The 26,112-nt window shown below is 33.7% G+C and overlaps 1 protein-coding gene across 1 annotated transcript in view; it reads right to left on the reverse strand.

Moving 5' to 3' along the window:
- The window catches only part of TECRL (trans-2,3-enoyl-CoA reductase-like), a 146,436-nt gene that overhangs the window by 33,583 nt on the left and 86,741 nt on the right, over positions 1-26,112 (reverse strand). Inside the window, exons 5-8 of the mRNA XM_005681648.2 lie at positions 18,789-18,904; positions 13,197-13,302; positions 11,892-11,964; positions 626-669 (exon numbers count right to left, since the gene is read on the reverse strand). Of these exons, the coding sequence (XP_005681705.2) occupies positions 626-669; positions 11,892-11,964; positions 13,197-13,302; positions 18,789-18,904 (339 nt within the window). The remainder of the gene's footprint in view (positions 1-625; positions 670-11,891; positions 11,965-13,196; positions 13,303-18,788; positions 18,905-26,112) is intronic.

Below are 26,112 nucleotides of genomic sequence, written 5' to 3' on the forward strand. Positions count from 1 at the left end.
TAACTGTTGCTTCCTGACCTGCATACAAATTTCTCAAGAGGCAGGTCAGGTGGTCTGGTATTCCCATCTCTTTCAGAATTTACCACAGTTTATTGTGATCCACACAGTCAAAGGCTTTGGCATAGTCAATAAAGCAGAAATAGATATTTTTCTGGAACTTTCTTGCTTTCTCCATGATCCAGTGGATGTTGGCAATTTGATCTCTGGTTCCTCTGCCTTTTCTAAAACCAGCTTGAACATCAGGGAGTTCACCGTTCACGTATTGCTGAAGTCTGGCTTGGAGAATTTTGAGCATTACTTTACTAGCATGTGAGATGAGTGCAATTGTGCAGTATTTTGAGCCTTCTTTAGCATTGCCTTGCTTTGGGATTGGAATGAAAACTGACCTTTTCCAGTCCTGTGGGCACAGCTGAGTTAAGATGAGTAGAACATTTTAAATAAAACACTTAGAGAGTAATGACTTGATTATGGGAAGTTATCTGATTTATTTCATTTAATACCATTATGTATATGTATAAAAATAAATCATATTTTCTATATGACAAATTCTCAAATGCAGTCTATATGAATTCATAATTATGCCATGATTAGAGCATGAATAGCAAATAATATAAATAATACATACCAGAAAATTGATAGCAGATACTGCAACTTGCCTGTATCCAAATGCTAGAAAGCAAAAAAAGATAAACATTTATTTTTTGGATTTACATACTGTAGACATATTTCAGGCAAGATTTACTGACTATCACTACCCTCTAAATTGAAAGCACTGTGTGATATGTAATTGAGCTTTTGGAATGATACTTTTGAAATCTGCAGAGATGGTAATATTCTTGCTTTCTACATACACTTTTCTTCTAGTGACCTAATGATATTTAGAATATAAATGGAGTCTATTCGTAATTTTATTATTAAACTTTTTAAAAGCAGGTTTGATCTATCCTGTTTGCCACTAATTCTTAATGAATTAATTTAGTTTTATTTTTGGCTGCATTGAGTCCTCTTCCCTGTACACAGGCTTCTCTCTAGCTGTGGTGTGGGGGCTTCTTGATGTGGTGGCTTCTCTTGTTGCAGAGCACAGGCTCTAGGCACAGTGGCCTCAGCAGTTGTGACTTCAGGGCTCTAGAGAACAGGATCAGTCATTGGGATACACAGGTTTTGTTGCTTTGCACCATGTGGGATCTTCTCAGACCAGAGATTGATCAGTGACCCCTGCATTGCAAGATGGATTCTTAACCACTAGACCACTTGGGAAGCCACTTGTTTGTCACTGTAGAAGGACATTAGTATGACCTAGTGTGTAAATGAAATCAGTAGTATTATCTTTTTAATGTTCAATAATAAAAAGAAAAATGCTAATAATAATAATTTTTTATGTCAATGTATGGCAAAAACCAGTACAATATAATAAAGTAATTAGCCTCCAATTAAAATAAATAAATTTAAAAATAATAATTTTTATTTTTCATTGATGTTTTCCAACAGACAGTATTTTAAGTGTTTTATATATTTTCATCATGAAAACAAATACATGGAGCAAATACTATTTTTCTCACCATTTGATAAAATATATATACATATATATACTTACATAATTTGTCAAATCTTGAAAAGTAATGAACAAAATGGAATTTGAAGCAGAGTTCTACATTCACCTTGTTTATACTGTACAAGTTTGAATATAGAAAATAAGGCAAATGGAGTTTTCTAACAAGCTCATTATCTATTTAATAGTTGCATTTCTTCTAGTTTTATGTATTGGACTGGCCAAAAAAATCCATTCATGTTTTCCAGTAACATCTAATGGGAAAATTGGAAACTACTTTTTGGCCAACCAAATAAATTGTGTTTATTTTTGTAAACATATCTACAAATTACACATTAGTGTAATTACTAATTTTGAATCTTGGATTTTTTAACATAAGAATATATTTATAGAATTTTCTGATATTATAAACATTCATTGTCAAAGGTATGATAGAAATTGCATCATATTTTATAATGTAGTTCATAAAATTTAATATGAATATTATATATTTATTAATGCAATGTAATTATATTAAATATATTCTAAATATTGCATAGGAGGACCTATGCAATATTTAATTTAACAGCTAAAAGGAGGGATTTGTTGTAATCAGGAAGATCAGGGAGGACTTTGAATACATATCTGAACTTTTATCTAAAAAGTGAATAGATGTTAACACAGAAGAGAGGGGTTCAGAACCATTCATGCATCAAGATATGCTTTGTTTTCATTTTTTGTTTTGTTTTCATTTTTAGTGAGAATAAATAACGATGTGATAAAAAGGTATTGGACCTAAGAATGTAATTTTAAAATATTTTTATATTTATTTCCCAAAATAAGTTGTAAATAATATAATTTGAAACAAGCTTTCTAGAAAAAATATTAGATACCATTAAAACTGTCTATAATGTTTTTATAATTTGTATAATACTTCACATATAGATCGACAAAACATAGGTCATTTTTTCTTGAGTGCTTTTGAGACTAAACATTTTTATATATTTATTAAGTTTCCTGTACACATGCATTCTGGTTTGTAGTTAATAGAATGTTCTTGCCATTGGGCAGTTCAATTATGATAATATATTTTCCTTATTTATTTCAAGCATTGTTCAAGTATGTAAAATGATATTCCTAATGGTATGTGTGTGGAAATACATACCAATAGATTGCTTTTCTTTTAAGTTAATGTGTGTAACTATGCAGATGTTATGTATTTTATGCAGTCAAATCTATTGAGAATAAGGCTATAAAAATGTGAAACTATTTGTACAGAGAATATAGAAAGAAGTGAATAAAATAATTGATAAAATGGGCAAAGAACAATAATTTAAATTATAACAACATAAAAATAAAAGAAAATTTTAATAATCATGTTTGTAGTAAATAAAAAAATATCCTGAATTAAACACTTGAGTATGTATTGGGTTGGTCAAAAAGTTCCTTTACATTTTTAAGTTAAAAATAAAAGACAAATTTTTCATTTTCACCAAGAACTTTATTGAACATCATATTCACCATTTTGTTCCACTACTTTCTGCTATTTTTCAAGAAACTTCATAATCCCATCTTCCCAAACCTTTTTATTTTCTTGAACAAAGAACTATCCCAGGTGCCTTTTACAGCCTTACAGGGAATAAAATTTTTTCCCTTAAGAGAATCCTGTAAAGATCGAAATAAATGGACACCCAGAGGTGCAACATCTGGTGAATATGGCAGATGTAAATCTTTACCAGTTTTCGCCTAGTCATCAAAGAAACATGCAGTCTTATGTTATCCTGATGGAAGATTACACATTTTCTACTGATAAATTCCAGACACTTTTCATCAAGTGCTGCTTTCAGTTGGTCTAATTGGGAGGAATACTTTTTAGAATTAATCATTTGATTTTTCAGAAGGAGTTCATAATAGAACCTTTCAATCCCACCATATATACAACATCGCATCCTTTGGATGAAGACCAATCTTTGGTGTGGTTGGTGGTGGTTCTTTTCACTTGCTACATAGTCACTTCTGTACAACGTGATTGCACAGTATCCACATATCATTGCCTGTCACAATTTGTTTTAAAAATGGAGTGTTTCTCTATATATTTAAATAAAGAATCACATGTGGAAATGTAGTCAAGAAGATTTTTTTTCCCCTTAACTTATGTAGAATACAAACACCAAAGCTATTAACATAACCAAGTTGGTGCAAATTATTTTTGGCACTTTATTTGGGTAAATTGAATGTATCAGCTATCTCCCATTAATTTTTTTCAGTTAGTGTCTCAGTTTGATGACTATCAATTGCAACTGGTCTACTCAACCATGGAGATTTGTCCAGCAAGAAATCTCCAGTACAAAACTTTGCAAACCATTTTTGACACATTTGATCAGTCACATTACCTTCTCTATACATGGCATAAATCAATTTTTGTGTTTCAGTTGTATTTTAACCTTTCTTGAAATAATAACACAAAAGGTGCCAAAAATGTTGCATTTGTGTTCCATCTTCAACATTAAAAAGCTACATAAAAATTCACCAATTTCCATAAGTAATTTTGTTAAAAAACTGCACACTGTAATGACAGCTGTCATAATAAAATATAACAGAATTGTTTTGAATGAAGTTAAAGACAATTAAGCAGACTACAAATATCTTATGGGGAAAAATAAATGTAATTTTTGACCAGCCTAATGTCAAAAGAACATATATAAAGTGAAAGCACAGAAAAATATGATGAAAAAATCAGACACACATAAAAATACAATCATTGTTTCTTTCATTTTTATAATTGTGAGGTTAAATGAAAGGTTACATTATATTGTAAGCATTCAGCTTTTACAGAAAATTTTCAAGGGAAATAGTACAAAAATTGGCTCAAATCTTCTGCAAATCTTAAGTATCTGAACTTAATACAGCATGTAGTTTAATTACAGTGTTTTAATCTAAAATCACTTCTAACTTGTTTAACTAGTATGCTTGTTTATTTTCATTAAATATAATTATTTAATAAGATTCTAAATACTTGGCTGAAAAAGTTTTTATATGCATCTTTACTCTTTTTTTCATAGTCTCTTCTATAATGTTAGTATTTTTTTTTTTATTTTACTTTACAATGCTGTATTGGTTTTGCCATACATCAAGATGAATCTGCCACGGGTGTACACGTGTTCCCAATCCTGAACCCCCTCTCACCTCCCTCCCCATACCATCTCTCTGGGTCATCCCAGTGCACCAGCCAAAGCATCCTTTATCCTGCATCAAACCTAGACTGGTGATTCGTTTCTTATGTGATATTATACATGTTTCAGTGCCATTCTCCCAAATCATCCCACCTTCTCCCTCTCCCTCTCCCACAGAGTCCAAAAGTCTGTTCTATACATCTGTGTCTCTTTTGCTGTCTCACATACAGGGTTTTCATTACTATCCTTCTAAATTCCATATATATGTGTTAGTATACTGTATTTGGTGTTTTTCTTTCTGGCTTACTTCACTCTGTATAATAGGCTCCAGTTTCATCCACCTCATTACAACTGATTCAAACGTATCCTTTTTAACCGCTGAGTAATATTCCATTGTGTATATGTGTCACAGCTTTCTTATCCACTCATCTGCTGATGGGCATCTAGGTTGCTTCCATGTCCTGCCTATTATAAACAGTGCTGCGATGAACATCGGGGTACACATGTCTCTTTCAATTTTGGTTTCCTCGGTGTGTATGCCCAGCAGTGGGATTGCTGGGTCATAAGGCAGTTCTATTTCCAGATTTTTCAAGGAATCTCCACACTGTTCTCCATAGTGGCTGTACTAGTTTGCATTCCCACCAACAGTGTAAGAGGTTTCCCTTTTCTCCACACCCTCTCCAACATTTATTGCTTGTAGACTTTTGGATCACAGCCATTCTGACTGGCATGAAATGGTACCTCGTTGTGCTTTTGATTTGCATTTCTCTGATAATGAGTGATGTTGAGCATCTTTTCATGTGTTTGTTAGCCATCCGTATGTCTTCTTTGGAGAAATGTCTATTTAGTTCTTTGGCCCATTTTTTGATTGCATTGTTTATTTTTCTGGAATTGAGCTGCAGATTCAATGCTGATTTAGGAATAGATTTTAAATATCTAGTTTTAAATTTCTTGCTCAAAAATTTTTATGTTTGTCTATGTTTTCAGATTTAGTTCATCTCATTCAAAGATAATGTAGTTTGTACCACCTTTTTTTTTTCAGATTCCACAAATAACCTTATTTACAAACCATAAATAGAGTCACAGAATAGAAAACATAATTATGGTTACAAAAGGGCAAAGTGGGAGAGGGACAAATTGGGAGACTTATATCAATATATACACAACTCAGCTGATAAAAGAATCTTCTTGCAGTACAGGGGACACCAATTTGATTCCTGGGTCAGGAAGATCCGCTGTAGAAAGGATAGGCTACCCACTCCAATATCCTTGGGCTTTCCTGGTGGTTTAGATGATAAAGAATCCACCTGCAATGTGGGATATCTGGAATTGACCCATGGGTTAGGAAGATCTGGAAAAGGGAGCGGCTACTCACTCTAGAACCTTGCCTGGAGAATTCCATGGAAAGGAGCCTGGCAGGCTACAGTCCATGGGGTCTCAAGAAGCAACTTTCACTTCATTTTATGTATAAAATAGGGGCTTCCTTAGTGGCTCAAGGGTAAAGAATTTGCCTGCAATGAAGGAAACACAGGTTTGATCCCTGGTTTGAGAAGATACCCTGGAGGAGGGCATGACAACCCACTCTGATATTCTTGCCTGGAGAGTTCCATGGACAGAGGATCCTGGAGCACTACAATCCATAGGGTCACACAGAGTCTAACACAACTGAAGCGACTAAGCAACAGCAGCATATATAAAAGAGATACTAAGAACCTCCTGTATAACACAGGAAATTCTACTCAATATACTGTAATGACATTTATAGGAATAGAATCTGAAAAGGAGTGGATATATGTATAACTGATTCAATTTGCCTTATAGCAGAAACTAACACAATGTTGCAAATCACTATACTCCAACAAAGAATTAAAAAAAAAAAAAAAGATAGTGTAGAGTAGTCCTGCTTTGGGGGAACAGCATTGGATTTTCCCTGTGGCTCAGTTGGTAGAGAATCTGTCTGCAATGCAGGAGACTTGGGTTCGATCCCTGGGTTGGGAAGATCCTCTGGAGAAGTGAAAGGCTAACCACTCTAGTAATCTGTCCTGGAGAATTCCATTGACTGTATAGTCCATGGGATTGCAAAGGGTCAGACAGGACTGAGCAACTTTTTCATTAATTTCATTTTCAATGTAAAATCAAAAAGTTTAACCTTAAGCTCTAAGCAAACATTATAAAAGGGACAGAATCACTCTTTAAACATCTTTTGCAGATATAATGAATGCAGAGTAGATCTTTTTGTAGATTAAAGCAGAAAAGTGAAATTCTGAGGAAAAAATTAAATGTAACAAATGTCATAATCATATGACAAAGTTAGATCTGTTGGATCCCATTATTAGGCTTCAATGCGGGTTAATTATCCTAGGCTCACGCCACTATTGGCACAGACTTAAAGGTGCCCCCTAATAGTTCGATGTTGAAGCCATAAATTTTGATATAATGATATTTAGAGATTCCCTGATACTTCAGTTGGTAAAGAATTCTCCTGCAATGCAGGAGACACCAGTTCAATTGCTGTGTGAGGAGATCTGCTGGAGAGGGGATAGGCTACCCATTCCAGTACTCTTCCCTTGTGGCTCAGCTGGTAAATAATCTGACTGCAAAGCTGGAGACCTTGGTTTGATCCCTGAGTTGGAAGATCCCTGAAGATGGGAAAGGCTACCCACTCCAATATTCTGGCCTGGAAAATTCCATGGACATGAGCTAATTATTGTAGGGAGCCCATTATTGCTATAGGTTTAATGGTGTCCCCTAATAGATGTTGAAACCATACACTTTAATAAAATGGTGTTTAGAGATGGAACTTTGGGGAATTAAGTTTAGATGTGGTCATGAGGATAGGGCCCTTGTGATGGGACTAGTGTCTTCGAGAAATGCCGGAAAGCTTGCTTTTGCTCTTCGCCATGTGAGCAGTCACTGATAAGGGAGTCATCGACAAATCAAGAAGAGAGTCCCCACTAGAGATCCCCCCCTGCCGGCACCTTGATCTTGGACTTTTCAGGCTGAATATTTGTGAGAAATAATTCTTCTGGATTAAGCCAATCTGTGGTACTCTGTTACAGCAATCAGTGCACACTAAGAAGCTATCAATTTAAGAAGTTGAGGCTTTTTCTCAGTTCAATTCAGACGCTCAGTCGTGTCTGACACTATGTGACTTCATGGAATGTAGCACCCCAGGCTTCCCTGTCCATCACCAACTCCTGGCGCTTGCTCAAAATCATGTCCGAGTCAGTGATGCCATCCTACCATCTCATCCTCTATCATCCCCTTCTCCTTTTACCAATCTTTCCCAGCATCAGGATCTTTTCTAATGAGTCAACTCTTAGCATCAGGTGGCCAAAGAACTGGAGTTTCAGCTTCAGCATCAGTCCTTCCAATGGATATTCAGGACTGATTTCCTTTAGGATGGATTGGTTGGATCTCATTGTAGTCCAAGGATCTCTCAAGAGTCTTTTCCAACACCAGTTTAAAAGCATCAGTTCTTCGGCTTTCTTTACAGCTCAAACCTCACATCCATACACGACTACTGGAAAAAACATATCTTTGACTAGACAGATCTTGTTGGCAAAGTAATGTCTCCACTTTTTAATATGTTGTTTAAGTTTCTCATAGCTTTTCTTCCAAGGTGCAGCCGTTCTTTAATATCATGGCTGTAATCACCATCTGCAACGCTTTTGGAACCCAAGAGAATAAAATCTGTCACCGTTTCCATTCTTACCCCATCTGTTTGCCATGAATGATGTGACCAGATGTGATGATCTTAGTTTTTTGAATGTTGAATTTTATGCCAGCTTTTTCACTCTCCTCTTTCACTTTTATAAAGAGATCTTTAGTTCTTCTTCACTCTCTTCCATAAGGTGGTGTTATCTCCATATCTGAGGTTACTGATATTTCAAATCCCAGCAATTTTGATTCAAGCTTGTGCTTCAGCCAGCCTGACATTTCTCATGGTGTTTACTCTATAGGTTAAACAAGCAGAGTGACAATATAAACCCTTGACATATTCTTTTCCCAATTTGGAACCACTCCATTGTTCCAGGTCCAGTTCTAACTGTTGCTTCTTAACCTGCATACAGATTTCTCAAGAAGCAGGTCAAGTTGTCTGGTATTACCATCTCTTTAAGAATTTTCCAGTTTGCTGTGATCCACAGAGTCAAATGCTTTGACATTGTCAATAAAGCAGAAGTCTATGTTTTCCTGGAACTCTCTTTGTTTTTCTATGATTCAATGGATGTTGACAATTTGATCTCTGGTTCCTTTGCATTTTCTAAATCCAGCTTGAACATCTGGAAGTTCTCAGTTCATGTACTGTTGAAGTTTGGCTTGGAAAAAAATTTAGTATTACTTTGCTATCACGTGAATGAGTTCAATTATGATGTAGTTTGAACATTCTTTGACATGGCCTTTCTTTGGAATTGGAATGAAAACTGACCTTTCCCAGTCCTATGGCCATGACTGAGTTTTCTAAATTTGCTAGCATGTTAAGTGGACCACTTTCACAGCATCATCTGCAATTCATATGTGTGGTAACTGAAATCTGAAGTGTGGATTTAGGGGCTGGTATTATTTAACTGAACTATAAGAACTGAAATACATGCATATCAGAGCCATGCAAAGCATGCAGTGCCTATACATGATATTCACTCTCCATTTGGCATAGTTATTGTAATGCTCTATATATCTTCACAGAATTGGAATCCTACTTACATCATATTTATTATAAAGTCTTAAGCATGGTAAAATTAAGCTTTTAGCATCTTAGTATTCTAATATACAATGGGGATTATTAACTGTTACATAATGATATTTTTTCTCATTTAAAATTTTTTGTACTTTTAAATTGGAGGATAATTTACAATTTTATGTTGGTTTATGCCATACATCAATGTGAATCACCCATAATTATATATATATATATATATATACACACACACACACACACTCCCTTTCCTCTTGATTCTACGTAACCCTCAAATGTTGTTTCTAATTACAAAACAAATAGGGATTTTAAAGTTCTTGCCAAATAATAAATGTTCCATAAGTATTTTGTACACATTAAGCACAGCTAACCTCTATTATTTTGCATCATACATATGAATGCTGCAACTTTCAGAGGCTCCTTTTCTTAAATACCATGAATCAACAATATATTTATTTATTTTTCTGTTCATATTCTAAAGTTGGAAAGCACATTTTCAGATAAAATATTTTGAAATATCAGAGTTTTGTGAGATCAAGATTGGGGAATTTTTTTCCTTTCATATTCATAGTTCATTGGCTAGTATTTTGTTGTTCAGTTGCTCAGTCATATCCGGTTCTTTGTGACCCCACTTAGTGCAGCGCACCAGGCCTCCCTGTCCTTCACTGGAGCCTGCTCAAACTCATGTCCATTCAGTGAGAAAAGACACCCAACCATCTCATCCTCTATCATCCCCTTTCTGCCTTCAATCTTTCCCAGCATCAGGGTCTTTTCTGATGAGTCAGCTCTTTGCATCAAGTGGTCAAAGTATTGGAGCTTCAGCTTCACCATTAGTCCTTGCAATGAATATTCAGGGTTGTTTTCCTCTAGGATTGACTAGTTTGATCTTGCTATTCAAGGGACTTTCAAAAGTCTTCTTCAACACCATAGTTCAAAAACATCAATTCTTTGGCACTCAGCCTTCTTTACAGTACGACTCTCACATCCACACATGACTACTGGGAAAACCATAGCCTTGACTAGATGGACCTTTGTCACTAAAATAACGGCTCTGCTTTTTAAATGCTCTGGGTTGCTCTTGCTTTTCTTCCAAGGAGCAAGAGTCTTTTAATTTCATGGCTGTAGTTACCAATGACAGTAATTTTGGAACCCAAGAAAATAAAGTTTGTCACTGTTTTCATTGTTTCCCCATGTATTTGCCTTAAAGAAATGGGACTGGATTCCATGATCTTAGTTTTTTGAATGTTGAGTTTTAAGCAAGCTTTTTCACATTCTTCTTTCACTTTTATGAAGAGGCTTTTTATTTCCTTTTTGCCATGAGAGTGGTGTCATCTGCATATCTGAGGTTATTGATATTTTAAATACTGGAAATCTTGATCCCAGTTTGTGCTTCATCCAGCCTGGCATTTTGCGTGATGTACGCTGCATAGAAGTTAAATAATCAGGGTAAAAATATATAGTCTTGCCATACTCCTTTCCCAATTTTGAACCAGTCAAGTTGCTTCTTGACCTGTATATTCTTAGGAGGCAGATGAGGTGGTCTGGCATTTCCATCTGTTTACAGACTTAAAGTTCTGAACACTGAAATCATTTACTCTGATGGCTGAAGTAGATTTGCTGAATTTTGGCAAAAACTCTGAATAATGTAATTCTCTGTGTTACTATTTCAAGTAAGGATATTAATTTAACATCTTTAAGTTTATCTTGTTTTATAAAATCTAAAATGAAGCTTGAATACATAATTTATACTCATTTATTTTCAAACTTAAAAAGTAGAAATTTACCACAAAACACTCTCAGTTAAGTGTGAAACATCACATATAATACTATGTGTATTATAATACATAATATATAATACAAAGGATCTGCTATGAGTGCCTTTTGGACTACAGGAAAAGATGATGAAAGGTCCACTGAAGTTTTTTAAAAATGTAATTCTTTGATCAGGACATGTATTTCTCCCCCAAGAATTGGAAATAAGGGTTTAGGTTTTGTTACAGTGTGCATTGCACTAAACTGGTTCATCTGCATCAAGGGATAAGACATTTAATAAAGTTATAGGAAGCAATATGTCACAAGGGAAAAAAAAAAAGCCTTTATTTTTCTTTTTGAATTATATGTTAAAAAATAACAATTATTTATTTAAAAACTCCTGACAGTTTATTGTACATAATTATGTGATTATGTGGATTTTTTTTTTACCTTTACCTTTTCATTTTACTATCTGTCATTTTTGAGATTTATAATCAACTTATATTTTTGCTACAGTTTCTATGGAGAGAAAATAAATCAAAATATGTCAGTCAAATTTGATCTTCTAATCCTACATAAAAATTTAATGGAGTATGTGTGAAAGCAATTTAAATTTATATTTTTTCATTATTTTCTTATTCATTTATGTGTGCCATGTCATGCATCATTTCTATGTAGTTTAGAACAGAGTTTTGATGTTGGCAATTTAGTATGGGGATAGTTAAGAAGAAATTCTACATACATGGCGGTGTATACCGTGGATGATTAATGTAGTAGGCAATCCAAGAAGTGAATCCCCAGTAAAAGGCACAACTCTACAAATAAAACAAATAAAAGTTAAGGAATATATATACACATAACATCATTTGAATCCACCCCAGACATTAATATTCCACATCACAGTATTTTGGTATAAAAAGGTTATAAATTTTCTAAGCCTGATAAATGGAATGCTTCTTAATCGAGTCAAGTAGCTAACATCTTAAAAAACACCTATCTGATATTATTAAGAAAATACATTTCTTTGCTCAAACCTTGTTAATATAAATGAGTATTTAGATATAGGGAAATGTAGAAATGTATTTTGGGAAGATTTTTCAAGAATAGCTTTTGTCTGTCAAGTAATAAATAGGAGGGAAGTAATGAAAATAATAAATTAATCTATTAGATAAGATTTACCAATAGTCATATCCACAAAGTAAAAGAATAAAAGCATGAGTTACCCAATGTTTTTTTGATTGATTATGAAGAGAAATGGACTAGTTTGGGTTTACTAGGTTATGATGCTGATGTGATGAATGTTAATACCTTCTTTCAAAAGAGAAGCTAGTCTAAATGATTTTTTTAGGTTTCTAAGAGTTCAAGAGTTTACTCCTTCATTTTAATGACAAAAACAGAATAGCTCCCTCTTCAAACATTTTAGAAAGTAAATATTTGCTAAAACCCAGGAAGGTCTTAAAGATATAATTCATTTTGAAACCAAATTTTAAATAGGAAAATAAAATCAATTTAAACTGGAAAATTGAGTCATACCATATTGTCTAATGTACATTTCCATGTCAATATTCCACAATGTTTTCTGTTTTCTTGATAACTATTTGACGATTAATAGCATTTATATTCATTATTTTCGGGGAAAGCAAAGATCCTGCCATTACACTGACAACAACCACAAATAGAGGATATAGCATCATCATTTTAGTCATACAAATTTATACTTATTAGGGGGTTTATGTATCAGATTCTTCCCCTTTAAGTGGTAGTTAGTCTGAATTCAGTGCTAAGTATTTTCAAAATTAAAGGTGCCTAAAAGTACCTTGTAACATAAGGTTATGGCAAATATTTCATGTAACATTATTTGTTAAGGGCAGCTCTGATGAACCAGATCACTCACAAAATGGCATTTTAGCAGTTTAAGATATGCTGATACACCTGAACAGAAAAATCTAAGCTGGAGAGAAATAGCATGATTAAATGATGATGCAGGTGATCCTATACATAAAATTTATCAAGAATTATTAAAATTACAGAACATATCAGTGCCCACCTTTAGCAAAATTTTCAAAGACGTATGTCCTGAAGAAACCTTGTGAACAAATAAGGTTTCCAAAAGGTATCGGATATAGTGTATACAATGACAGAAGCAGGCCAAGCTAGAAGGAAATAAAACACAACTCCATTAAATTCCCTTCCAAAAATCTGGATCACCATATGCATGAGATGTTTTCTTTTTTCTTTTTTTTTTTTTTTTAGTTTGCTATTACTTTCCTTTCTATTTTTGAAGATAAATCTCTTAAAGTTATTTGGAGTACAGTTAATTTACAATGTTGTTAGTTTCTGCCTTTCAACAAAGTGAATCAGTTATACATATCCACTATTTTTAAAATTATATTCCCATATAAATTATTACAGAGCATTGAGTACAGAGTTCCCTGTGCTATATAGTAGGTTCTTATTCACTATCTGTGCTATATTTAGTAATGTATATCAATCCCTGTATCCCAATTCAACTTTTCCTCATCTTTCCCTTTTGGAAACTATAAGCTTGTCTTCTACATCTATGAGTCTATTTTTGTTTAGTAAATAGGTTCATCTATATTAATATATTGTAACTTTCTCTTTATCAGGAAAATACTGGTTTTGATAACTAAAACACAAATGTTAGTTTTCATGTTTTTATTTTATTTATTCTAGAAAATTTCTAAATTTAATAATATAAGTACTGTTACAACAGTTTCTTTAAATTTACTTCTGATGACACTCAATATATTTTATAATACCAATCATAAACAGTATGTTCACATCATTCCAAGGAATGAATATACATACATATATATATATATATATAAAGTACTTATAAATTTGATCATATGAAAATGGTTTAAATTTGAAGCAGAAAATTTACAACCTACTTAGAATACATTTGACATGTTATAATATTGAAAATAGCTTTTCATTGCCTGGTTGTTCTTTAACAAGTACTGCAGATTGAAAAAGTTTAATTCACTTCCTATGTGTTCAATGAAGCTTTTTGTTTGTTTGTTTGTTTTCTTGCCTAACATATTGCAATATTTTGTGTCTCTTTATGTCATTTGTTTTTGTTGCTTTTCTAATGCATCACCTCTTCTTGTCATTTGTATAATTAATATTTAAAAAGTGAATGTCAAATACAGTTTACAGATGTGTTTCCTTGTTTATACTTAAAATATATTTCCATTAAAATACACACCTATTTTATGAATAAACATGTAAAATTTCAACAACTATGATTGCTATTCAAGAAAATCAGTAAGGTTAAGCATAAAAATCAGCATTTCATCTATGACACATAAAATCAAACAGTGTACATTTATAAAACCACGATGAATTGATGATTTCTGGTACTAATGAGTGACTTTGGGAAAAACAGATGAACAAAAAGCAACATACCTTAACCATTAGTTAATATATCACTGTTCATTAATTCATAAAAATAAAACTGCACCTGTTATGGGAGAGATGTTCTATGTGGTGTAGAAATTTACGAACAATAGGCAAATTCTGAGAGAAGTGAGAGAGTAGAGTGTATATATTTGGGGGCAAAGCTTTCTAGAGAGTAACAGAAACAAAAGCAAAGGTTCTGATATAGGAAGTTGCCTGTGGGTTCAAGGGACTGACAAAGTCAGTATCTCTCATAACTTGTTGGTTTAGTTGTAGAAGTATTTGTATAAATACCTGAGAAATATAATTTTACTTTTTTTTCTACTTTACAATATTGTATTGGTTTTGCCCTACATCAACATAATGATAACCCTGTATGTGAGATAATTTTACCTTTACTAAGAAAGCAAAAAATTTATCTTTTGCCCAACAATGAAGCAGAGTACTGAATGAGAAATTTTAGTTTAAGCTATAATAAAGTTAGTTCACTTATTTAAATTTTATTATACCATTAGGGCATAGAGATTAGCATAGCAGATAGCAATGCCTTAATAGTTGGATATACACCATTTTGTACATTACTGATAGCTCACCAAATTTTATTTCACTTCAAAATATTTAATTATGGTAAAAAAAGTGAAAGTCACTCAGCCTTGTCCAACTTATTTAAGACCCCATGGACTATACAACCCATGAAATTCTCCAGGCCAGAATACTGGAGTGGGTAGTCATTCTCTTCTCCAGGGGATCTTCAAAACCCAGGGATTGAACCCAGGACTCCTGCACTGCAGGTGGATTCTTTACCAGCTGAGCCACCAGGGAAGCCCTAATTATAGTTGACTTCCATTCAAACATAAAATCTTTCTCTTTCCAGTGCTAAGCTAACAGAACATCCATAAGTAGATTTGGATTCATTTATTTTTCCCAGTTGTAATATTTGAAGATTTCTTATGTTTTATCAACGAAGTTTCAAGATATGTGAAGTGAAGTGAAGTCTCTCAGTCATGTCCGACTCTTTGCGACCCCATGGACTGTAGCCTACCAGGCTTCTCCATCCATGGGATTTTCCAGGCAGGAATACTGGAGTGGGTTACCATTTCCTTCTCCAGGGGATCTTCCCGATCCAGGGATTTAACCCGGGTTTTCCACATTGGAGGCAGGCGCTTTAACCTTTGAGCCACCAGGGAAGCCCTAATTATAGTTGACTTCCATTCAAACATAAAATCTTTCTCTTTCCAGTGCTAAGCTAATAGAACATCCACAAGTAGATTTGGATCCATTTATTTTTCCCAGTTGTAATATTTGAAGATTTCTTATGTTTTATCAATGAAGTTTCAAGATATGAGGACTGTTAAAAAGAAACTTTATTAAGTTGCAAGGCAGTCATTGTATCAGGTTTTTTTGAGGAAGAATATGAAAGCAATACTTAGATACAAGTTTGTCAGTGTAAGAGAATTTGCTAACAGTGATACTGAATTGCAGAAGGCACAGTGTAAGAATTCCAGGAATTGAGGAAAGTTCAGTAAAAGCAACAAATAGAAGGTTTTAGGGCATATTTAAATGGAGTGTGAGGTATGAGGGATGATCTCAATGTGGGGAGTTCATAAGGGCAGTTACCTAAACAAAGACAAAGTATCCAAATATCAAAAGCTGTTTTGTTGTTTTTTGTTTGTTTGTTTGTTTTGTGTTTGTATTTAAGGCAGATATTCAAACTGTGGATACTGAGCACAGGAAAGTTTTCTCCGGCTACTTTTTCATCCCTGATGTTGCAGTTAAAGCCTTAAGGAGATGCACATAAGGCATATGTGCATCTAGATCACTAGATCCCTCTGCTGGGAGGGACCATGGCTTTTCTAAGTATGTGTCTGCTCTCTAAAATACTATTGACTGAATAAAGACCATCTGCTTTACATCAAGCCATGGGCCACCATTTCACTACTTGAGGAGCATAGTGATCATGTTATTTGTCCTTAGTCCTAGTAGGCAGATTTGTCCTTAGTCCTAGTAGGCAGATTTGTCCTTAATCCTAGTATGCAGAGTTATGTAAGAGATTCAAATAATTTGGGGGCAGTTGAGTCACAAAAGGAGTGTAACCTAGCAGAAAAATGCTCTGGAATATGATTCAAAGTGAGTTAGAAGAAGTAACATTGGATTATATGTCAGGTGGATATGGGGTTTGAAATTTTATCTTTTTAACCTTGAGAAATGACATCATCCATCCTGAAACTGAATTGCCTTAGAGATTTTGGGATTATTTTATAAACCTCTACTAGACACTTAAATTTCAAAAGTAGTTTGTGTGTACCTACTCTGAATGATTTCATATAAACAACATATTTGTGCTTTAGGAAGAATGCATTTATCACTGAGATGTTACAAAGCATGCCATGTTTGTGTTTAAAAATAGCAACCAACTATTAGTCAATTACTTTGAGAATGTCTCTGGGTAAAAGAAGAAAAAGGTCTTCTTTCCATATATATCTGATACACATTATTATAATATGACTGATCTAAAAAATGAGGGCAATTACATTCTCCAATAAACTCTCCACCCCAGACTCTTTCTAAATGATTTGGGCATTCTCTTCACTTAAGAAAAAGAAAGACTGATTTTCATGTTACTAAGGGACCTGAACAACTTGTCCTATACTAACCAGACCATGATCCCTGAGATCCAACCTTCCCTTGCCTCCTGCACACATGCTCCACATGCTTTCTCTCTGCTCCTACAAAGCATCAAACTTCTATGTACCACAGATAATTTCCATATGAATATTTCTCAGATTTACTAGTTTGGCAATCTCACATATCTACAGAAAACATAGAAAATATTTAAACATAACTTTCTTTAAAAAGCCCATCTCAGAAAACACATCCAGTTCAGGTTCATTTCTTTTCATACTCTAAAAAGTCCAATGAAAAATAAATTTGTATGTAATTGTTTCATGCCTCTATTCTTTCAAAACATTACTATTGAGCATATTTTAAAAATCATGTAATGTATTATTAACAGAAAAGTTTGAACATCAAAAGACACTCATTATATAACTTAAATTCATAGAGTGAAAAACACAAATGACTATGTAAACACATAATTTTAAAGTAATAAAATGTAGGGAAACATTTAGTAACATATTTCTCATGGAAGGAATAGAAATGCTAATACTGATAAGAAATACTGAGCTTTATGTGAAGCTTGAATAAGAGATAAGAAAGTGAGAGGCCATGAAGAAAGGTTGGAGGAAGAGGGATGGCGTGTGTAGATGCCCTTGTGCGAAAGGACATGGCAAATATAAGAACAAGAAGGGTGGGCATTGTGGCTGTAGTACAGAAGTAAGAGTGAATAAAAGATTAATTTGATATGGGACATCAGGAGTCAAGTTATTCTCTATCATATAGCATCCCTATGATCTGAATTTTGCTTCTTAATTCACTTAGAGTTTAGGCATTTGCTCAGATTCCTTTTCCGAAAAAAAATGAATTGGTGACTCTACATATCAAAGTAGCATATTGAATGACTATCCTCTTTCTTTTTAATTTGATATTTGATATAGGGGACAGAGGTAAAGAATCCACCTGCAATGAGAGACCCAAGTTTGATCCCTGGGTTGGGAAGATCCCCTGGAGAAGGGAAAGGGTACCCACTCCACTACCTGGCCTAGAGAATCCTATGGACTATCACAAAGAGTTGGACATGACTGAGCAACTTTCACTTTCACAGAGAAAGAGGTTATTTCCATAGTACGTAAAGAATCATATATTCATCTTTGATAAGTGTCCCTGGTCTTTTTTTGTGTGTTTTATATCAGAGTTAAATTTGATTTTGGCCTTTAATTTGCTAAATGTAAATTTTAAAACTTTTTTTTGTTCTTCCAGTTTCTTAGTTCACTTATTATTGATTTTCTATGAAATTTTGCCCATAGTTTTAGAGAAGTATTTATATTCTGAGCCCTATATATGACCTCTAAATTTTGTAACATTTAGCATTTCATTCGCTTGTTGCTTGTGATCATAACTATCAGAACTTACCTCCACTCTAAGGTATACTTAATATATTAAGTATATTAAGTAATAGGTACTTGTTTATAAACTTACAAAATTATATTTCCCTAAAAGTGAATTCATGTTCTTTGAGTTTATAATATTTGATAACATAATATACTGTGTATTAGTTTGTCTCCTTCTTAATCTATATGCACCATTTGAATGTATTACTTACTGTACCACTGGGTGACATAATCTTCTAGAGCTCTCTTTCATGTCATATATATATGGGATCCTCAAATAAAAGAGGAGATATATTAGCAGAGGTCCTGTGTATTCAGCCAAAAACACCTGAAAAAAGAAAGTGATTTAGTTTAAACAGTACATTTTATAGCTTCCCTGATGGCTCAGACAGTAAAGAATCTGCTTGCAATGCAGGAGACTCAGGTATAATCTCTGGGTCTGGAAGATCCCCTGGAGAGGGGAATGGCAATCCACTCTAGTATTTTTGCCTGGAAAATCCCATGGACAAAGGAGCCTCATGGATGACAGAACACCTGGGATCTCAAAGCACTGGACATGACTGAGCTGAGCGACTAACACAGAACCATGATAAACATGTCCCCAGACTTACCCTGCTATACGAGCTGGTGAAATGGATAGGTGAGCATCTGTTCTCTAAAAACAACTAGACCAAGTGCTGTCACAAACAACAGGAAATCTTCCTTAGAAAAATTAGCCAAGAATTAAGGTAAAGGACAATTATAAATAGTAAAATAAAAATATTAGACATAAATATAGTGATGTCTTCATAAATAGTACACATTTAATCATATGTTTTTAATATAAATTTATTTATTTTAATCGGAGGTTAATTACTTTACAATATTGTATTGGTTTTGCCATATATCAACATGAATCTGACACAGGTATACAAGTGTTCCCCATCCTGAACCCCCTCACTCTTCCCTCCCAGTACCATCCCTCTGGGTTAAATAATTTCATTTAATCAAATGCATAAGCACATTTCTCATGTCTTTCCAGCCCCATATTACATAAGTCTTCTATGTTAACCACCCCTGTCACTAAATGGAATGGGAAATAGCTTTTTGCTGCCATGTTACCTAGAAGTCAATCAGTTTGAAAATGAAAGTGTTAGTCGTTCAGTCCTATCTGACTCTTTGAGACTCCATGAACTGTAGCCCACCAGGATCCTCTTTCCATGGAATTCTCCAAGTTAGAATACTGGAGTAGGTTGCCATTCTCTTCTCCAGGAGATCTTCCTGACCCAGGGATCAAACCCAGGTCTCCCGCACACCAGGCAGATTCTTTGCCATTTGAACCACCAAGAAAAATCAATTTGACCGTTGTTCAAACTGAAATAATTCACTTCTCTCTCCTGGAAATTTTAATTTTTACTGAGTCTGAGTAAGTAGTTTTAGAGGATTGCTTTCTGAATTTTGGAGATTCTGGTGGAACTTGCCACAAGTATGGCAACCATGTATGTAGAGAGAGATATCCAATCTATAGAGAGACAATCATAAGATTTGGAAAGATAATTGGAAACGAGATCACATGATTTCAAAAAGATTAATTGGCTGATTTTCTGATGGCTTTCTGAATCTGGTGAGTGTCCATCATTTGATTTTGTCTTGATGCTAAAACCAGGTTAAAGTCACATTCTGAAATTTTCAGTCAGAAAAGGGAAAATAATTTCCCTACGAGTTTTCAAAGAGAAAGCAGAGAAGAGAAAGAATACAAACATGACAATGATAAATTCAACTGCCACTTCTGTTTTCCTTTGTCAATTTTCATCATTTCTAAGGAAGGAAACTTGAAGCTGTACATATTTTGCTCAAATATGCAAGTGGGCACATAGATTTTTTTCATTATTAATTATGTTTTTATCTCTGTTTATAATTTTATGGAACTACATGATTAAAGTATATGATATATAGGCACATACATATAATCACATGCATATACATACAGATGTATAAATATTTATATTGTAACTGTCTTGTTATACATTTTTTAACAATATTTATTATCTCACAGGGTAAGAAATATTTTTATATGAGGATAAGAACAATGCAATAAGTTTATGTTTATAAATCCAATAAACAGTACTAAAGCAACCTTTTACTGTATTAATTTATGGCATAAAACATTCTTGATTATTCAGATATAAATAAAAATATCTTCTGAATGTCTGAAAATAGAATCTAGTTAATACTCTAGAATAATTAGGATAATGATTGTTTTAAAATATTTATTTCAATGTCTCTGACCTAGTCAAGTCAATTTTAAGCAAATTCTATAGTAAGATGTCAGAAATGAAAAATGTTGTAAACAATAGTTAACATGACCAAATATCACTATTTATTAGGTTGATAAACATACTGTCACAAAGAGGAAGTTTATTTGGATCAGAGGAAATTAAACTATAATCTTATCTCCATCATCTCTTAAAAAAAATTGGACATCATGCTATCTTATGGTAATATGTTCTAGGAGACTCAATATTTTATCACAAATATTGTTCATTCTGAAACACTGGGATTAAAAGAATGCCAAAGTATAAAGGATATATTCTGATTTAAAAGTGCTGGAGGGTAATTAAAAAAAAATAACTTTTGGGCAATACATCTTTCAAGAAAAGTGTATATCTGGGTGCAGATAAGATGTTTGATTAAACCTAGAAAGTAATCAGAAAATAAATATATAATTTTAAAAAGCCAGATATATAAATGTTGATAAAACAGATTTCTGAAGCAGAAATTTCTCTTCTACTAAAAAAGAATAAAAACAAAACTAAAGATGAAATAAATATTCAAACAAAATATATATTTATAGGTATGCAGCCTGGTGGATGAATTTACAATGATGGAAAAAAAAAAAGAAACTCCACTTTAATCCAAAATTTATTAGATATTTTATTTTCAAAATAAGCAAGTATGCTTTCTTATTTTTACTTTGACAATATATACTACTTCTAAATTCAATTTATTTCTAATATCAAATTATTTTCATACTTCCCCTTTATAAAAGTTCTCTGTTTTAAAATAATGTGTTGCTTTTAATGTAAAATTCACTATTTCCACTAATAAAATTCACTAATTCCACTATTTCCACTAGCTATGAAACTGGGATTTTTTAGAACTTCTCTAGAATATTCAACTTGTTGTATTTAAAAATTGAAAAGGAATAAGACAATAAACTGTTTTAGAAAATATAAATTGTATTCAACTGTAGTTGTTGTAAATATTATAAAGTAATTAACCTCCAATTAAAATAAATAAATTTATATTAAAAAATAAAACAGTCTCCAGAGTAGTAATTAACCAGGGGTATGAAATTTGGTAAGAGCCTGATGTAAAGACCAATCTTTTGAGGGTACTTAAGAATGGAAGAACCAAAATTACTGCTGCTTGTCTTTCAAAGACTAAGGTGGCTATAAAACCCCCAGAATTTGGGTTGGAACATAGAACAGTTAAAACTTAAGAGTGAGGATCAAACAGGTCTGTCTTCATAGGTACTTCATATGTACATATGAAACAGCCTGAAGTCATTTCAATCATGGATTGGAATGAGATGACCTGTACTCAATAGTACCATTAGTCCATCTGCAGAATGATAAATTATATTTGAAAGGTAAAATAGCCCAAGGCTTCTTCAAGTAAGCTTTAAATTTATTAATATAATTTTTCTGCAATGTCAGAAATATGCAGTTATACAAGGAGTGATGATATCATGACCATAACCAAAAGCAGCAGCAGGCATTGAAAATAGGTGAACTAAAGGTTCACATAACAGAATTATCAAGCACTTACTTTTAGAAAACAATCTTTTAATGTTCAAAGAAAAATAAAAGTTTGAAATTTTAGTGATATTTGAAAACTTTGGAAAGAAAAATATGCTAATGTAATATGAATCCCAAAAGGAGAATACAAAGAGAATAATGGAGAATCAAAAGATGAAGAGATTATGAAGTTTTGTCAAATTAGATATAGCTATCAAACCAGGAACTCAGATAAAACAATAAACCCAAAGCAGAATAAATAAAACCACAATGTGTACCATAATTAAATAAAATTAAAAATTTGAATAAACCAGGGAAAGACTTTAAGGAGTACAGTAGACTTTTCAACAGAAATAATGGGAGTCAGAAATCAAACTAATAGTGTTTTGAAATAAAGACAGAAATAGCTGCCAATGTGTTCTTTCTGAAAAAATATTCTCCAAGAATATAAACTAAATGAATACATTTTAAGATGAACAATAATTGGGAGAACTAATCAAAGACAGAATGGTAATACAACATTAAGGTGTTTTTCAGAAAGAAGGATAATGATACCAGATGTAACCTCAGTAATAGAAGGAAAAACTAAATTTCAGTAAAAAAAAATAAAGATTGACCATATGAAAAATTATAGTAGTGTATTTTTGCATTAAAATATATAAAGAATTAAAATAATTCACAATAGAAAACTCAGGAGACCAAATACCTCAAATAAAACTCATTCAACTATTAATGCATTATGTTCACATTAGTAAACAATTTTATTTGTGTTCAATAGTTTAAATGTGCAGTGTAATCTCTTGGGTAATCATTAGAGTTATTGAAACATAGGATATAGCTACATCTAATTCTGCTTCATTGACTATGCTAAAGTCTTTGACTGTGTGGATCACAACAAACCGTGGAATATTCTTAAAGAGATGGGAATGCCAGGCCACCTTACCTGCCTCCTGAGAAGCCTGTATTCAGGACAAGAAGGAATAGTTAGTACTGGACATGGAACAATGGACTTGTTCAAAACTGGGAAAGGAGTACATCAAGACTGTATATCCACACCCTGCTTATTTAACATATATACAGAGTACATCGTAGGAAATGCTGGGCTAGATTCACAAGTTGTACTCAAGTTTGCCAGAAGTATCAACAACTTCAGATATGCAGATAATAATTCTCTAATGGCCGAAAGTGAAGAGGAACTAAAGAGCCTCTTGAAGCTGAAAGGGGAGAGTGAAAAAAAAGTTGGCTTAAAACTCAGTCAGTCAGTTCAGTTGCTCAGCCATGTCTGACTCTTTGTGATCCCATGGACTGTAGCATGCCAGGCTTCCCTGTCCATCACCAATTCCTAGAGCTTGCTTAAACTCTTGCCCATCGAGTTGGTGATGCCATCAAACCATATCATCCTCTGTCATCCCCTTCTCCTCCTACCTTCAGTCTTTCCCAGCATCAGGGTCTTTTCTAATTAGTCAGTTCTTCGCATCAGGTAGGCAAAGTATTGGAGTTGCAGTTTCAGCATCAGTCCTTCCAATGAATATTCAGAACTGATTTCCTTTAGGATTGACTGGTTTGATCTCGTTGCAGTCCAAGGGACTCTCATGAGTTTTCTCCAACATCACAGTTCAAAAGCATCAATCAAGAACAAGACCCAGTTTCCCCCAGAGTCAATTTCTCCCATTAGGAAGTTTCCATAAGCCTTTTATCCACCAGAGGGCAGACAGAATGAACACCACAATCACAGAAAACTAATCACACTGATCACAAGGACCATAGCCCTGTCTAACTCAGTGAAACAATGAGCCATGTCAAGTAGGGCCATCCAAGATGGACAGGTCATGGTGGAGAGTTCTGACAAAAGGTGATCCACTGGAGAAAGGAATGGCAAACCATTTCAGTATTCTTGCATTGAGAACAGCATGAACATTATGGAAAAACTTAAAACTCAAAATTAATAAAAACAAGGATCATGCCATCTGGTCCCATCACTTCATGGCAAATAGATGGGGAAAGAGTGGAAACTGTCAGATTTCATTTTCTTGAGCTCCAGAATCGCTGTGGACAGTGACTGCAGCCATAAAATTAATAGATGCTTTCTCCTTGTAAGAAAAGCTATGACCAACCTAGACAGAAAGCAGAGACATCACTTTACTGACAAAGGTCCATATAGTCAAAGCAATGGTTATTCCAGTAGTCATGTATGGATGTGAGAGATGGACCATAAAGAAGGGTGAGTTCCAAAGAATTGATGCTTTCAAACTGTGGTGCTAGAGAAGCCTCTCAGGATAGAAGCCTCTCCTATCCTTGAACAGCAAGGATATCAAACCAGTCAGTTCTAAAGGAAATCAGTCCTGAATATTCACTGGAAGGACTGGGGTTGAGGCTCCAATACTTTGGCCAATTGATACTAAGAGCCAACTCATTGGAAAAGACCCTGATGCTGGGAAAGATTGAGGACAAGAGGATAAGTGGGCAACATGGAATCAGATGGTTGGATGGCATCACTGACTCAATGGACATGAATTTAAGCCTACTCAGGGAGATAGTAAAGGACAGGAAAGACTGTTGTGCTACAGTTCATGGGGTTGCACAGAGTCAGACACGACTTAGCAACTGAATAACAACAACCAAAATACCAGAGAAGCTAAGAGTATGGCAATTAATCCAAATGGGACAAGAAAAAAGAAATCAGAAATGGATTATAAGATATGTGAGACAAATTAAAAGAAAACATTAGGCCTGGTGATTAAAAATAGATAATTATTTACAATAAAAATACTATGATTAAAATGTAAAATATAAAAATGTTAAATGATTAGAAAAACTCAGAAGAAGAACTCCTAGGCCTAGGGCTAGGCAAATATTTCTTACATATGAAAGTGAAGACAAGATCCTTTAAAGAAAATATTAATAAATTATGCTGCATTAAAATTGAAAACTTTTTGTACAGCAACAAAAATCTTGTTAAAATGATGAAAAGACAAGCTAAAACAGAGAAAATATTTGCAAACCATGCATTAGACAAAAGACTTGTATGTAGATATGTAGAATATTAAAGGTAATCTTACAACTCAACAGTGATTGCAGAAAATTAAAAACCTATTTTCATATAAACACCAACACACAGGTAGGTTGTTGCTTTATTTGTAACAAAAAATACCGAGGACCATTCAAATGTCTGTCAGTGGGTGAATAAACAAACCCTATTATATACATATAACCAAATACTGTTCACCAATAAAAAGAAGCATAAGTATTGATATACATGCAATAACTAAGATGGATCACAGAGTCACTATACTAAGAGAAAAATAAACATCAGTCTCAAAAATTTTTCGATTCTGTTTATAGAACAATCACTACATGGCAATAATATCGAGATGAAAAACAGATCGGTGGTTGCCCCAGGATAGATTTATCTGTGTAAATACAGAGGAGTAAGATGAGGGAGTTCCTTTTGAAGGATTGAATAATTCTATATCTGAATTTGGTAGATACATGAATCTATGCCAGAAATAATATACATAGCAATAGTAGTTTAGTAGCTAAGTCATGTCCAATTCTTGCGACCCCATGGACTGTAGCCTGCCAGGCTCCTCCTCTGTCCTTGGGATTCTCCAGGCAAGAATCCTGGAGTGGGTTGCCATTTCCTTCTCCAGGAAATCTCCTTAACCAGGTATCAAACCCGGGTCTCCTGCATTGCAGGCAGATTCTTAACCAACTGAGCTATGACGGAAGTTCATCATTTGCATAGCACTATACATAC

Source organism: Capra hircus, chromosome 6 (genome assembly GCF_001704415.2).
Source record: "Capra hircus breed San Clemente chromosome 6, ASM170441v1, whole genome shotgun sequence".
Taxonomy (NCBI): domain Eukaryota; kingdom Metazoa; phylum Chordata; class Mammalia; order Artiodactyla; family Bovidae; genus Capra; species Capra hircus.